We start from the raw sequence: 14,049 nt of genomic DNA, 5'->3' as shown, positions 1-14,049 counted from the left end.
CATAAATTTCATAATTATTATAGCCTCTATAGTATCATGTATCATGGGTAAAGATGTCAGGTAAGAAGTAGTGGGGATGTCAACAAGGTGATAAATTATTTTAAACATACCCTTTTTTAGACAAGGAAATTTGTGACCCAGTCTGAGAAAACTGGTCTTATCGCCCATGTCAGCAGATTCGATTTTCCACCCAGGACACACAGCTACATGAATAAACTATCTAATTCCACATTTAAAATCAGCTAGACTTGAGTCAGGGGCGGATCCGGGGGGGGGGGCTTTGGGGGCTGAAGCCCCCCCCCCCCCCCGCCTCCTTCATATTTAGGCTTTACTAGATCAATATGCTGAGTATTATGAAATTTTGTCTTAGCATAATTATATGATCACTAATAATACAAATACTCATAAAACCACCTTATAAACATCTTTCCAAGGTATTATAAGTGGATTTATGCTAAAGTTTATGCAACAAGGATCCGGATCAGCATTGGAGGTGTACAAGATCGAGATACTCTAATAGAGCAGTCAGTTAATTACTCTAATAGAACATACACTGGAAGCATATAGTTGGTTCTGTAAAACTTCTGTTATGGAATTTTTCCAAATCTGTCTGTACCTATACATACAATGAAGTGCATTGGTCTGTTTAAAGGGCTTCATTTATCTACTTGTGTAGTTAATATGTATGGCAATACTTAATTCAGGTACACAATTTCCATTGGAAATGCTCTCAGATCCAATCTTGTATTGTTCAAATTTCAAAATTTTCCACTTTCAACATTATTATTCTAACATGCACCTATTCAGTGTTGTGCAATTGTGAGAGGGTGCATCATGTACTTGGTTGTCTGTACCTACCCAAACTTTTCCATTAATAAAATGATTCAGAGAGCCATACCTATAATCTAAAGGCAGTATATAAAATATCTACAGGCAGAAATTATTATGACTTTTATGTGAAAATGTCTCCAAATTGCAGTATTTTAGCATCTATTTTTCAAAAATTTCCTGGGGGGCATGCCCCCAGACCCCCTAGTTCCAGCATGCTTCGCACACCTCTACCCAAGAGATTAATACCTTGAGTTAGCCCCCCCCCCCCCCCCCTTTATAAATCCTAGATCCGCCCCTGTGAGTGGTCTGGTTTTGCTGGCTGCTTTTCCCAAGACCAGTGGCGATCCGTACGTGTGGTGTGGGGCCTTAATGGAGCTCTGGTCAGCCTGGGAATGACTGTATGTGACTGTACAGCTCTGTGGTGTTGAATAAGTACCTCTGCTGTGAATTTCCTTTCATTTTAGCCAGTTTTGAGACCTCAATGGCTCAAAATTTGGCCTAATTCATCCCTTGGCCTTCCTTTTCTATTTTTGAACACCATCTTTCCCGCCTTCTACAGACATGCCAACTCTCACGCATTAGGCGTGAGTCTCACTCTTTGGCTAGTAATCTCACGCTCTCACGCCTAACCCTCTGTTTCTCACTCTTTCAGCTTAGTTCTCACGCATTTCTCACGCCTGATCTGCTTTGTAATTAGCCCTGTGCTTAAAATTGGGCAGACCTGTGCTTATTTTTGTACTTAGAACATGCGATGACCTTTTTTTTTTTTTTTTTTTTTTTTTTGGTCTTCACTACCAAAAATCCTGGAGCTGCACTTGAATCTGGTCCACACTGCTGGTAGTGTTTGAGGTCTCACTCCTAAAATTGTTCAGAGGTTGGCATCTCTGCTTCTAGGGCCCCCGCCTCCCAACCAATTTGCAGCTCGCCTGATACAGTCAACCTCGGTTTAAAAACTATCTAAAATGGCGGGGAAGTTAGTTGTTGGCTACTTGCACAGTGGATGCTCTGGTACTATAAGTATCGAGAAATACCGGTTTTAAGTATTTAGTGTGTTTTTTTATTTTTTACTGGTAGGTTAGGAATTGGTGTAAAACGTGTGAAAATTTGGTACACATAGCTTCAACCATTGGCGATCTACAACACACTATTTATGTGTTGTTAAAACGTGTTCATTAATAATGAATGAATATAAAAAAACATAAAAAAAAAACAAAAAAAAAACACTAAATACTTAAAACCAGTATTTCTCGATACTTTTATGCACCTATCATTGTAATCCCCGACTACCACTAATACGGGCTGAGGTGGGGGAAGGTGGGGATTTGCATTTCTGAAAATTACAATTCTCCACCTACTGGGGGAGCACTGGCAATACAAACCCCGACCAAGTCTCGGCCTGCAGACCCCGAGAATACTGGGGCTAGGAGGGGATTTGTACGATCGTGTGGCGTTGGTCTATAGTGATGAGTTAGTTCGAGTGGATAGTATGAACGTAATAGCTAGCACCCGAGACACTCTTATATTTTTATTTATTTTCCAAAAATGTGCAGCCTCAGTTTGAGGATTAACGCACATATGAAACATGCATACAAAATGTTTTACAATATGATTGATTATGGGATTACTGATTGGTAGGGGAAAGTAATAATAATTTCAGTTGGTACTTAAAAAATTGTAATGATTGTTGTTGGATTAGGTCAGGTGGGAGTGAATTCCACAGTCTAATTGATCTAGGGAAGAATGAATTACTGTACTGATTGGTCCTTGCATAGATATGATGAAATCTTTGATCATGTCCTCTGGTGTTAGAAGTGACAGGGATTAAATCAACTGGGGATATATCAATGAGATTGTGAACAATTTTGTAGAGGAGGGTGATACTAGATACTTGTCTGCGGTGTTCTAAGCTGGGAATGTTAAGGTCAATGAGCATGTTAGTTACGCTGCTGAAATGCGAGAAGTCAGCCATAATGAATCTGGCAGATTGCCTCTGTACTCGTTCAAGCCTATCAATGTCTCTTCTTATGTGAGGGGACCAGACAGGATTGGCGTATTCTAAGATTGGTCTTATCATGGCATTATAACATTTCAATTTGATTTGAGTTGGGCAGGACTTAAGATTTCTCTGTAGGAATGCTTTGACTGATAGAGCTTTGGATGTGATGTTAGTAATGTGTGTGGACCAAGACAAGTCATTGGTGATTGTAACTCCTAAATATTTAGTAGATGAAACTTCTTGGATAGAGATGTCATTAATGGTGTAGTTGTAAGTGATCGGATTGTGTTTACGAGTGATTCTCATGAATACACTTTTATCAGGATTAAAAAACATACCAGATCTAGTGCCCCATTGTGATAAGGAGTTGAGATCATTTTGAAGTGATAAACAGTCGGATGTAGAGTGAATAACAGTATAAAGTATGGTATCGTCAGCATACAGACCAATGTTGGCATTGATTGATAATGGGAGGTCATTAATATAACATAAAAATAATAGAGGGGCTAAGATTGTTCCTTGGGGGACACCCGAGTTAACTGCATGTGACTCACTGGTTGAACCGTCAAGAGTTACTTGTTGATGCCTACTCTTTCCTAAACTGAAAGCGCACATCTTCGCTGTCTGAGTGAATTTCTTTAGCGAAGACAAATTCTCCAACTTTTCAAACACACCTTAAGTAGTTAAAGTCTAAGTAGCTAAAGTCTTTGAGCAGGCTGTAGGACCAGGTGTCCTACAGACCTTCAGCACTTGTGCTGTAAAGCATTAATAAATGAATAAATAAAATAAATAAATAAAAATCCCCACTATGTCGGGGAAATTTAGCGATCAATTCCTCCACCATCCCCGACCTTTCCCCACCCTCAGCCCGTATCAGTGGTAGTCGGGCATTACATTGATAGGCGCATTAAATAGGCGATAAGCCCGGTTTTGTCAGACTGGGTTACATTTACTATTTTGTGTACACTAAATTAATTGTTGTTGCAAAACAACAACAATACTCCATACTCATACTTGAGGTATGTGCATAGCTAATATAATTAATCAACGTTGTGTGTATTATACTTTGTGTGTTAACACTTTGACTTACCTAATACTGTCAGAGTTCCTATAGAGCTTTCAATAATTTCATTCGACAATGCAAAACTACACTGATATGATGACTGATCATCAGTCTCACTCACTGGACCAACTCTTAACACACTATTGTTTCCATTACGTAGATCAGCTATCCACTCCAGTCCATCATTAGTGTCACTGATGATTTGAAATCCACTGATAGTCTCATTACTGACAGCTACACCATCTCTTCTCTTAATTATATTCCAATTTGGTACAAAAAGGTTAGGATCAGCTCCAGTAAATCCACATGTACAATTTACCACTTGATTGATACACACTGTTGTGTCTTGTGGACCATTAGTGATAGTGAAGGCTACAGACACATACGTACATTACATAATATGTGTTAAGTGTATTCATACTGTACAAACTTTCTGGATACTTTCAAAGTTCTCCATACAATTTAAATCAAAAAGTAAATCTTACAACTTCAAATTAAACCCAAAGGAAAAACGTGTATAATATAGCTATAGTAGCTACCTACATGAGCTGAGGTGACTGCACACAGATAGAAAACAGTATTAGACTCTACTACAACTTAAATATCTACTGCTGACCCGGATGACCCACTGACCCGGATAGCAATCCGGGTCAGACCCGGATTAAATTAAGCTGAGGCGCGCGATAAGAGCTATGTTTCGGGTATTCTCGAGCGAGCGAGACTACGTTTTGAGCGTTCGATTCGTGTTGAGTAAACGAGTAGTTATGTGATAACTAAGCCGGTAAGTTTATAATTTAAAATCAGTCAGTGGGTTTGGTTCCACGTAGCTACTGTGAGTTTACAGACAGCAATTGGGTGTGGCTTCATACATACTTAGTATTGCAATTTCCCAATATATTAAAATGGGTGTGGCTCACAAAAGTACTTAATATCTTGCTGCAAGACTAGACCTAGACTATATACAACTCATACATTAATCGATTAGTGGGCGTGGCTCCACGTAAGCTTGCAGACAGAAACGGACACAGTTTCATGCTACAGACTGCACATTACTAATAAATGGGCGTGGCTGAGCGTATGTTTGTAACGCGATAAGTGGGCGTGGCTCATGAAAGAGCTACGCGACTAGCGTTTATAGGTTCCACGTCGTCAAACGATCAATTTCGTTTCTCACGTGATCCAATCCTGGTCAGACCCAGATAATTTGTAAACCGGGTCAGACCCGGATGGCCCGGAGAAAATGTGACCAGGTTGACCCGGATGACCCGGATGACCCGACCCGGTTTCAACGCTGTTACATATGTAATAACTATACTGGTATTACTGATTAACATATGAACGTAGTTCATGCACACATGTTTGTACTATTAACTGGTGGAACTCTAACCTGCTGATGTTGCTGTAACAAGAAAAATGATTATATACACTTTATTATCCATGAATTTCTGAGATCTTACAATACAGAGTAACATTCCTTGTAACTTCCCTACACTCAAAATGATCAAACTTGTAGGTGTTGCAGTTAAAGCTGCTGTTCCAAGAGTAGTGATGTAATTAATTGTGTCAATATAAATAGTTACTTTATAAGGAAATAGTTAATGTGTGAAACCTGTTAACTATGGTTGTTTATGGAATTTGGGAAGATGATAAATTAAATCTCAGTATTAAATTAGTCTATATGGCTTTAACATTGGCATTAAACTATTAATATAACACTTACCACTGTATTCAGTAGGCTGTGGACATATTAAATTTCAAATTTCTTTTTAAAGATTGACTTGTGATTGGTTATGAAGTAGAGAAATTGGACAGTCTTTAGACACACTATTATAACATTATAAGCTTTGGAGATTAATTGGAATTCCATGGATATACCAGTATTCCAAACTTTTGTATATAATTTTACACACCGACATGGTGGTTCATGCCACTAGCTATTTATATGTTTACATTTCAAGGGTGGGTTTAGAAGGTGGCAGGGTGCTTGGGTAAATAATTTTTTACAACAGTATGTGCTAGCTACGTAGTCAGTTACACATGTAGCTAATTGCATTTTAAGCATAGACATTGAAATGACAGAAAGAGCAAGGAGAGGGTTAATCTCTTACTAAGTAACAATGAAGGGTGGTCAAAATTTTATTTTAGTTGTAAGGATTAAATTAAAGTTGCTGAGTAAAATTAACTACTCTAATAGAACAGTCAATTACTGTAATAGAATTGGAACATTCAAAATGATTAATCATTAGAATTGTCCTAAATATTTGAGGTAAAGATGAGTGTTTAAGCTAAAACTTCTTCTTGGCTTGTGTACTTCTATATGAGTCACCATTATGTCAGACACCCTGCTATACTGATTCCTGCAAGTTAAAATTCATGTACTGAACCAGTAAAAATTCTTCAGACATTTATTGTTGGCCATGCAATTCAAGAAATAACTGTTAAGGCTTAATATTGTGAGATTCTTCAGTTTCATTTACAAATTAAACAATGTTAGGATTAAAATATGCTTCTTTTATTCTAGCTCAGTGAAATACTACTGTAGGTATGGGAAGTATCTTTAGAGTTAACAGGGCTGAACAGTGGCAGATCTAGATGGGTTTCTGGGGTTTCAACAGAAACCCTCTTTTAAATTTAGCTCACTGGCAGTCTAAATACATAAACATTGTTTACTGACAATTTGTCATAGCAAACAACTATATTACCACTGTGTTTCAGTAGCATGCATGCAGTTGCACTTAACTAACACCATTTATAGTTACATGATCCATTCAATCAAACCAAACTTACAAACTATAGTTTGTACTTTAAAATTTGCACTGTAGACAGTGTATAGTATACCGTAATCACCAATGTGTGAATGGCTTCTGGCATAGCACACACACAACTCTGTGATCAAAATGAGTCGAGTAGGCAGTAGTATAGACAACACCATTGTTAACATATAGGTAAAGATAAGGATTGGCAACTAACTATAACATATATAGACTTTACACTTTTCCTTGCACTCTGCAAGAAAAAAAACAACTGCAATGTTGTCATAATCCTGTACAAATTTTCCTGTAGCTAGATCAGAGAAAGAGTAAATTAAATATAAAACTGTAAATGACATATTTATTTAAAAGTATTTTTTTGACTCAGTATGTAAAACAAGAATCAAATCAATGAACAAAAGTACAAATGTGACCATGGTGTACAGTATTAGATTGCACAGTCTAGATACGCCACTGTTAGTAGATCTATGAAATTACAAACATTTGATTATAGCTAAGCAGATTTCAACTAGAAATTTCATTTATAGAGCAGAAATTAAGTGAGGTGGTCAGCCAAGGTAGCAATGTTTCAGTGGTTTATGGAGGTCCCTGGTTCAAACTCTGGTAAGGTTTACATGGTATTCCTCTTTCTAGGGTTGATCAATTGAAATATCTTCGTGTCACTATACATATTTGAAATTGTAGTTTTGTTCTTGATCATGCACATTTGTAATAGCAGTATAGTTTAGTTTGTGTTTTAAACTGCTTATTGTAGCTATAATTTTTGATTCTCTCTCTCCCCCTCCTTTTCTGTGTATAATTATCTTCTGTAGAAGTTTTACACAGTAAGGAAAAATAATAATAATAATAATAATATGCCTTTGGGCATGTATATCAGGCAAATCACTTGTGCCCATGTTACAGCTATAAATATATTATGTGATCCTAGATACTAGTATACTATCAATACTTCTACTACTGTATAATTGTATTGTATCCAACCAGTTTATTATACCTTCTTGAAGTTTGTATATGTATCACTGTGCTCTCTAATGAACAAAATATATTCATTTTAACATCTAAAGTAGTCCAAGCATGTATATTGTTATTTTGATGTAGTATGATGCATTTCTAAAATTATGTACACATTCATAGAACACTTTCACCTTAAAAGGTCGAATCTAACTTGACTGTTCTATTAGAGTATATTCATCTCCAGTATCAATCTCACAAAACGCATGTGTTGAATAGTATAATACATAAAATATTAAATCTGTACAAGACTAGTAGCTACAACTAAACCCCAATGAGCATTATACCCCTGTAGTTGGCCATGGAATTTCAATGGTAAACTTAGTTAACTAATATGGTGATACTGTGTACTGTATACAGACTGAGTATATTATACAAAGGAAATGTGCTGACTTATCATTATGACGATCACTGATGATATGCTTTTATTGTAATGACTAGGAAACCATCTATAATAACTAGTACATGTCAGTCTCATAAGTACACAAGCTGAAAATAATTTGAATACGTATATGCAATATGTGTATAAGGTGACACATTATATTTTGTAAGGTGTGAAGGTAACACATCAGATGTTTTTATGGGTCAGATAAGCTGGATTAGCCATCATTGGTACATCTTGATGATCAGAAGGAACTTGTACAGTATCATATTGTGGTACTATGGAAGAAGTTGGATTATCTTGACCTACTGGAACATAAGCTGATGATTGCATCTTGATAGTGTCTGTGTTTAACTGCTGCTGGCTCACAGGAGTTTTAACCTCTATAGCAAACACAAAAGTCATGGCTAATTGTTCACTTGTGTTTATGCATCTTACCAGAAGTGATGTGCTTCAGTTTGTGATAACGCTCCACACACAACCAAATAATAATGACAACAGTTATTACTAATGATATTATGAGGAGGACAATGATAATAGTGAATACAATGATCAAAGTTGTGCTCCCATCATCATCATCTGATTCTGTGTTTTCAACTATATATTAGTGATTGTGATGAGCATAGTGATATGGTCAGTATAATAGTTAACATCAAAACACAAGGTTCTATGGAATTTAGAAACCTGAAAGGCCCTGTGTTGTGGCACACAAGCAAAGTGAGAAAGCTACTGCAGGGCCTGAAGGTTTCTAAATTCCGTACACGTAGAACACTGTGTTTCGATGTCTAACTAATTTAGACCACAGTTTCTTGTTGTTCCTTTGCTGCTGCTTGTTCTACCTTCACAGCTGCTTGTGACATGAGAAATGTAGCGTTAACAGCTCCCTGTAACTTGTAAAGTATGTTACGGCACCTTGTTACCAGTTAAACTCCCATGCGTTGCCATTGTTTTTGTATCGCCCCAGAGACAGGAATCTATTGAGACATGAACAAGGGATCTACAGGATTTAGATACCTGTAAGTAGCCAATGAAATTCGAGTATTTCAACTTGCTGTGGTCTAAAAACCTTTTAGATAAGAGTGTATCTAATCAAAAACAGCCAAGCTGTAAAAAAGGAGTGCAGCCCTTGAAAAGGCTATGGTGAAAAAAGATGTGAAATCCAAGGTGGCGGCCAAGAAATGGCTGTGATGGTAGGTTAATGGTAAAAATTTTAATAACGACAATTCAGGTGAATTTGGTGCCGTTTGGTCAATTGGCACAAAATTCACCTGAATTGTCGTTTTTAAAATTTTTACCGTTGACCTACCATCACAGCCATTTCTTGGCCGCCACCTTGGATTTCACGTCTTTTTTCACCATAGCCTTTTCAAGGGCCGTACTCCTTTTTTACAGCTTGGCTGTTTTTGATTAGATTTCACTTTTTTGTATTTGTATACCCCAAAGCCGGCCTATGGCCAGCTTTGGGGCTTTTTAACCTATATTTTTTTCTTTACCACAGGAAAAAGAAAAAGATGAAGCAGATTTTATAAATACTTTAACTGATTCTGATTTTATCAGTAAATGTACAAATTATATATATACTGCATATCAAGACACACGGTAGTGTGTCGTGCGGCCCAAGAAGGGGATTGACTAAGTTCACCCAATCCCATGTCACTCACGTGACTAGGATATGTAACCACAGTATTTTGCGGGTGAATCACGAGGTGACGTAACACGTACATTACAACTCTTATTAAAGCGCTTTTACGTTTCAGACTTGCAGGATGTTTGTACAGCGGTTTGTTTTGAAAATCAGTGTAAGTGATCAAATGTCTTCCAATGATTATACCAAGTTTCAGTGGGGTAACTACTGAACAAAGAAACTAGAGTGCTATAAATGGTAAGTAGGAACATAGATATTAGAATACACTCGAATATATATGGTAGGAATGTATTACATTGTACTGGTAGCTAGCTCCATAGTAAGGCTACAGTCCACTAATACTTCCACTGTGGCCAAATAACTGGACTGCTTACAAAGCTGCCGTAGTTCTTTTTCCAAGTCAGTACAGAGGCCAAACAGAAGAAACAGCCAATTGTCAGCTTGTTAATTATGCTACAGTGCATGGCTATTAATGCTCATTCTGTATTCACTGGTAGTGCTGTTGGGTATGCCCTAGTTTTTGCAGCCTACCTCACTTTACATCCACCACCTTAAAATATATTATGTAATTTGTGCAAGCTCGATGTTACGATAGACAAACCATCATTTACATCTATGAAATGTTTTCAGAAAAGCGATAACAGTATAGACTCTGTGCGCACAAGGGTGTAGCACTTTAATACATGCCGTGAAAAGTGCATCCACCTTTTTATAGGGCAAAAAATGTATATTTTCTATAAATGCTAATGTAAAGGAATCTGAAAGGTAAAGTATTGCTATTGAAAAGTAAGTTACTAGGTAAAAGACTTGTTCCATGTCTAGTTATTCCACTTTGTATTTGTAATAGAACACTCAACGTTACTGCCCTCAGTTTCCCCATAAAAATAAAACATCATGAAATCTGAAGCCATAGCAATGTTTAGCTGGACCACTCCTTAGGGTCTATAAGCAATTGTGATTAGAATGTCTTTCAAATCTTTGTAGTGACAAATAGCCTGCTGTTGTTGCAATTTTGGTTACCTAGATAAGTGCTGTGTAATAATCACTTATACACCTGTATGACTTACAGCTGTGATTGATTTTCTAATTATTGAGATAATAGAAACCTTTGTATACTGTTAACAAGGGCAGTTTGAGGGTACACTTGTGAGACATTTCTCCAACCAGTTGTGGCAGTGCTGTTTGAACCATTTTGAGAATAATTACTTGCTTGCTCGTAAACAATTTTTTTGCACCTGTAAAGACTCATTATTATTGTGATAATTGGTTTCATTATTGAAAGTTATTGAGATATAGTCTTTTTCATTATTGCCTACTCCTAAATTCCTAACCCACCCTGTATCGAAGCTGAGGTATTAAGTGGACAATCAGAAACAAGTTATCTGTACTTTGCCTGGCCGATCAGAAAGCTTACCACAGCACTATATACTAGTATGGCTCCATTCATAGACTAACAAATGGCCTGGCTATCTATTTGAGTGGAAACATGTGCGGTGTACCATGGGTGGGATGTTAACTGTGATACTGTTGGGTGAAGTAATCAACTATCCTATGTATATCATCACAACCATTTTGTTGTCACATGTGATCTAGTTGGACCATTTTTGCAAGATATTAGGTCCACCTGAACTGTTTATGCACACGGCCTATGTACTAAACTAAACATTGTTACAAACCATGAAGCAGGGATGAGCCCACAGCGGTCGGTATGACCTCTCAAATGAAATAGCCACCACTACCACTCAACAACCACTACAAATTCACCTCTGCCATACACGAGTTAAGGCCTCACACAACATTTCTGGACTTATCCCTGTCTCTTGTAGCCACCACTATTCTAAACCTGGGCACATCCCTGAAGTACCTGGTGTGAGCCAGTTTGTGTGATGGAATGATAGAACCATCTTGCTTGCCTTATTTGTGTACTGTGAACCTGAGGTATTGGGCACTAATTGTCCAGATGCCCATGTATGTTAATTTATGTTCACAACTTATGGGACCAAACTATATGACAGAGATACTCCTTATAAATAGATGAAGTATCATGATAAATATATTCACGTAGGAAGCATTTAATGATCTCATCACCAACCATGTTCGCAAGGGTTGTCCTGAGCTCCTAAAGATGAAGCTATCTACTTGTGGAATGTGATGAAGAAGGGCAAAGTCAGTGTCCAACTTATGTTAGTTCGATTGGTTGATATAATCTAACTGATCCATCCATCCATTCTGATCTTTATAAGCTCTGGACCTGAAAAATCTGCTAGGGAGTGTGCAAGGCTAAAGACCTTGTCTACATAGCTAGTGGAGAGTTAGATGCTTAAAAGAGGTATTACTGCTGTATTTGTATACAGGGGATATTGGAGGAATGGCTGTCTGAAGTATGAGATGGAGCAATACTGATCTGACAGGCCAATACAGCTATTATGTGTGATTATCTAATGTATAATTAAAGGATATATGAATTACCAGATATGTGGTTTCATTGGTGTGAAATTTAAACTACAAAATTCCCTGAAATGAAATTCTGCCAATATCCCTCCATGCCATGGTTACAAAACCAATGCATAGTCTCCCAATTAAAATCACCAAATAAAATTAGACCACATTTACACTATTGTGTGTGCTGCTTATTACACTGCTCCCCTTCACCTAGACAGTTTGAAATCATCATTTCCTTCATGACTATAATAATACCAAGTTATAAGACTTGTCTAAATTTGTCCATGAGAAAGTTTGGATAGCAAAGAATGCGTTAATTTAATTTCACTTACCCTTACTAATTAGCAGGTCACTTTGTACACAAGTAACCATGTAATAATATCACACCTTAAAGCATTTGCAGCAGATGGAGATTTAATGACCAATAGTCATTAGTACCTGGTACAGTGGAATCCGTTAACCTGTTACAGCAACACCTGTGCAATCTGGACACTCAGTAAAGATCCCAAAGTATCCCATAGTACATAGACGGACTTGGAAAAGCAGGAAGCCTTGATAATCAGGACACTATTAGTTGGTGTCCATAATAGTAGAGCGGCTAAGCAAAAAAAAAATTGTTAACTTTTTGATATAAGCTCCAAACTTGATACAATGTGACTGGATTTACGAAAGGGGTGTTCCACACACATCCATTTGTATGAACTCAGGAGATCAACTCATAACTTAGTGTTCAGCTAATGTACAAACCTGAAATTTTCTCCATCCATAAAGCTATGTTAGTACTCACTACTAGCCAAATGTCAAGTCAGTAGCATTTTCCAATCATAAGTCATTAACCATCAAAGTTGGTAAGTGTGGAAGACCCCTTTTCGCAAATCTGATCACATGTTTGCTTGATTCATACTAATATGATATTAGATATGGTGCCATTAAAAGTAACCATCATATGCTCAAAGAACCTGAAAAGTAAAACCAACAGAAATGTATTGAAGAAGCCATAAAAGTGAACATACTGACACTTTACATCTGCATTTGTCAATGCTGGTATGCTCAGGAAGAAAAAATCATACATTCACATTGGTACAGTAATTTGAAATAGAAAATGAATCAAAGCCATCTAGTTCGATTAGGAATTGTGGTAACGAGTTCCATTCTTGTACTGTTTTGGAAAAAAAGCTTTTTTTTGGTATGATGTTGTAGGTGTTGTTGGAGGCATGAAATGATATTGCCTGGTTTCTCTGGTCATTGGAAGATAATTAAAGGAATTTGGGTGTGGAATGCTTTGTAAAACGTTTGTAGTCTATGTCAAGTTTAAAGATCTGGCCAGGAGCTGATCAAGGGAGGTGTCCATAAACAACACATCCAGAAGCTGAGGTGTCCATCCAGGTCATTCATTAGCTTGCAATGTTAAGAAGCATGGAGAATTAAGGTATACAAAACCATAGATACTGTTTCTATCGGATTGTGTCTCTACTTTTTACACTGAAATATTGGCACCTTTAGAAGTGACTAAGTACAGTTGATTACATTTTCTGATTGCACTAAATTTGAAATTACATTCATGCTATTTAAACAAAAACAAAGATTTGAATATACTTGTATGGCTTTCTGCAGTGATTTGGATGTCGCACCATATCTAAAATGATTTAGTATACCTTACTCAACTTGTACATAAAATTTGGTACTTTTATCACATCACAATAGTGAACAATTTCATCAAAATTTGTCGTTTAACCACTCTACTGTAGTAAGCAGTACTTTTACAGACACTAAGTAATAGTTAGAGACCTACCATGAGGATCTTTGTGGTTTTAAACACTAAGGATGATACATAAAAATCCAAGGCGACCTCAAAGTTTTTTAAAGCCACAAAGATCTGAGTGAACTCTCCAGAGGTCTCTTAGTGAT

At 37.0% G+C, this 14,049-nt stretch overlaps 2 protein-coding genes and 1 long non-coding RNA gene across 4 annotated transcripts in view; 1 reads left to right on the top strand and 2 right to left on the bottom strand.

Annotated features, from left to right (window-relative positions):
* The window catches only part of LOC136265414 (uncharacterized), a 33,510-nt gene extending 28,095 nt beyond the window's left edge, over positions 1-5,415 (bottom strand). Inside the window, exon 1 of the mRNA XM_066060264.1 lies at positions 5,278-5,415. Within this exon, the coding sequence (XP_065916336.1) occupies positions 5,278-5,362 (85 nt within the window). The 5' untranslated portion in view covers positions 5,363-5,415. The remainder of the gene's footprint in view (positions 1-5,277) is intronic.
* A 2,562-nt stretch (positions 5,416-7,977) lies between these two features.
* LOC136265473 (uncharacterized) overlaps positions 7,978-14,049 on the bottom strand; it is an 87,864-nt gene continuing 81,792 nt past the window's right edge. The window contains exon 9 of the mRNA XM_066060360.1: positions 7,978-8,359. Within this exon, the coding sequence (XP_065916432.1) occupies positions 8,241-8,359 (119 nt within the window). The 3' untranslated portion in view covers positions 7,978-8,240. The remainder of the gene's footprint in view (positions 8,360-14,049) is intronic.
* On the top strand, positions 9,714-13,984 carry LOC136265167 (uncharacterized). Of its 2 annotated transcripts, none has more exons than XR_010705414.1 (3): positions 9,714-9,760; positions 9,812-9,853; positions 11,765-13,984. It is a non-coding gene; the product is annotated as an uncharacterized lncRNA (long non-coding RNA). The 2 variants fall into 2 exon arrangements; XR_010705413.1 differs by having other exon boundaries at positions 9,728-9,760; positions 9,812-9,936.

Source organism: Dysidea avara, chromosome 1 (assembly GCF_963678975.1).
Source record: "Dysidea avara chromosome 1, odDysAvar1.4, whole genome shotgun sequence".
NCBI classification, from domain to species: Eukaryota; Metazoa; Porifera; class Demospongiae; order Dictyoceratida; family Dysideidae; genus Dysidea; species Dysidea avara.
This window is presented reverse-complemented; position numbering and strand designations above follow the sequence as displayed.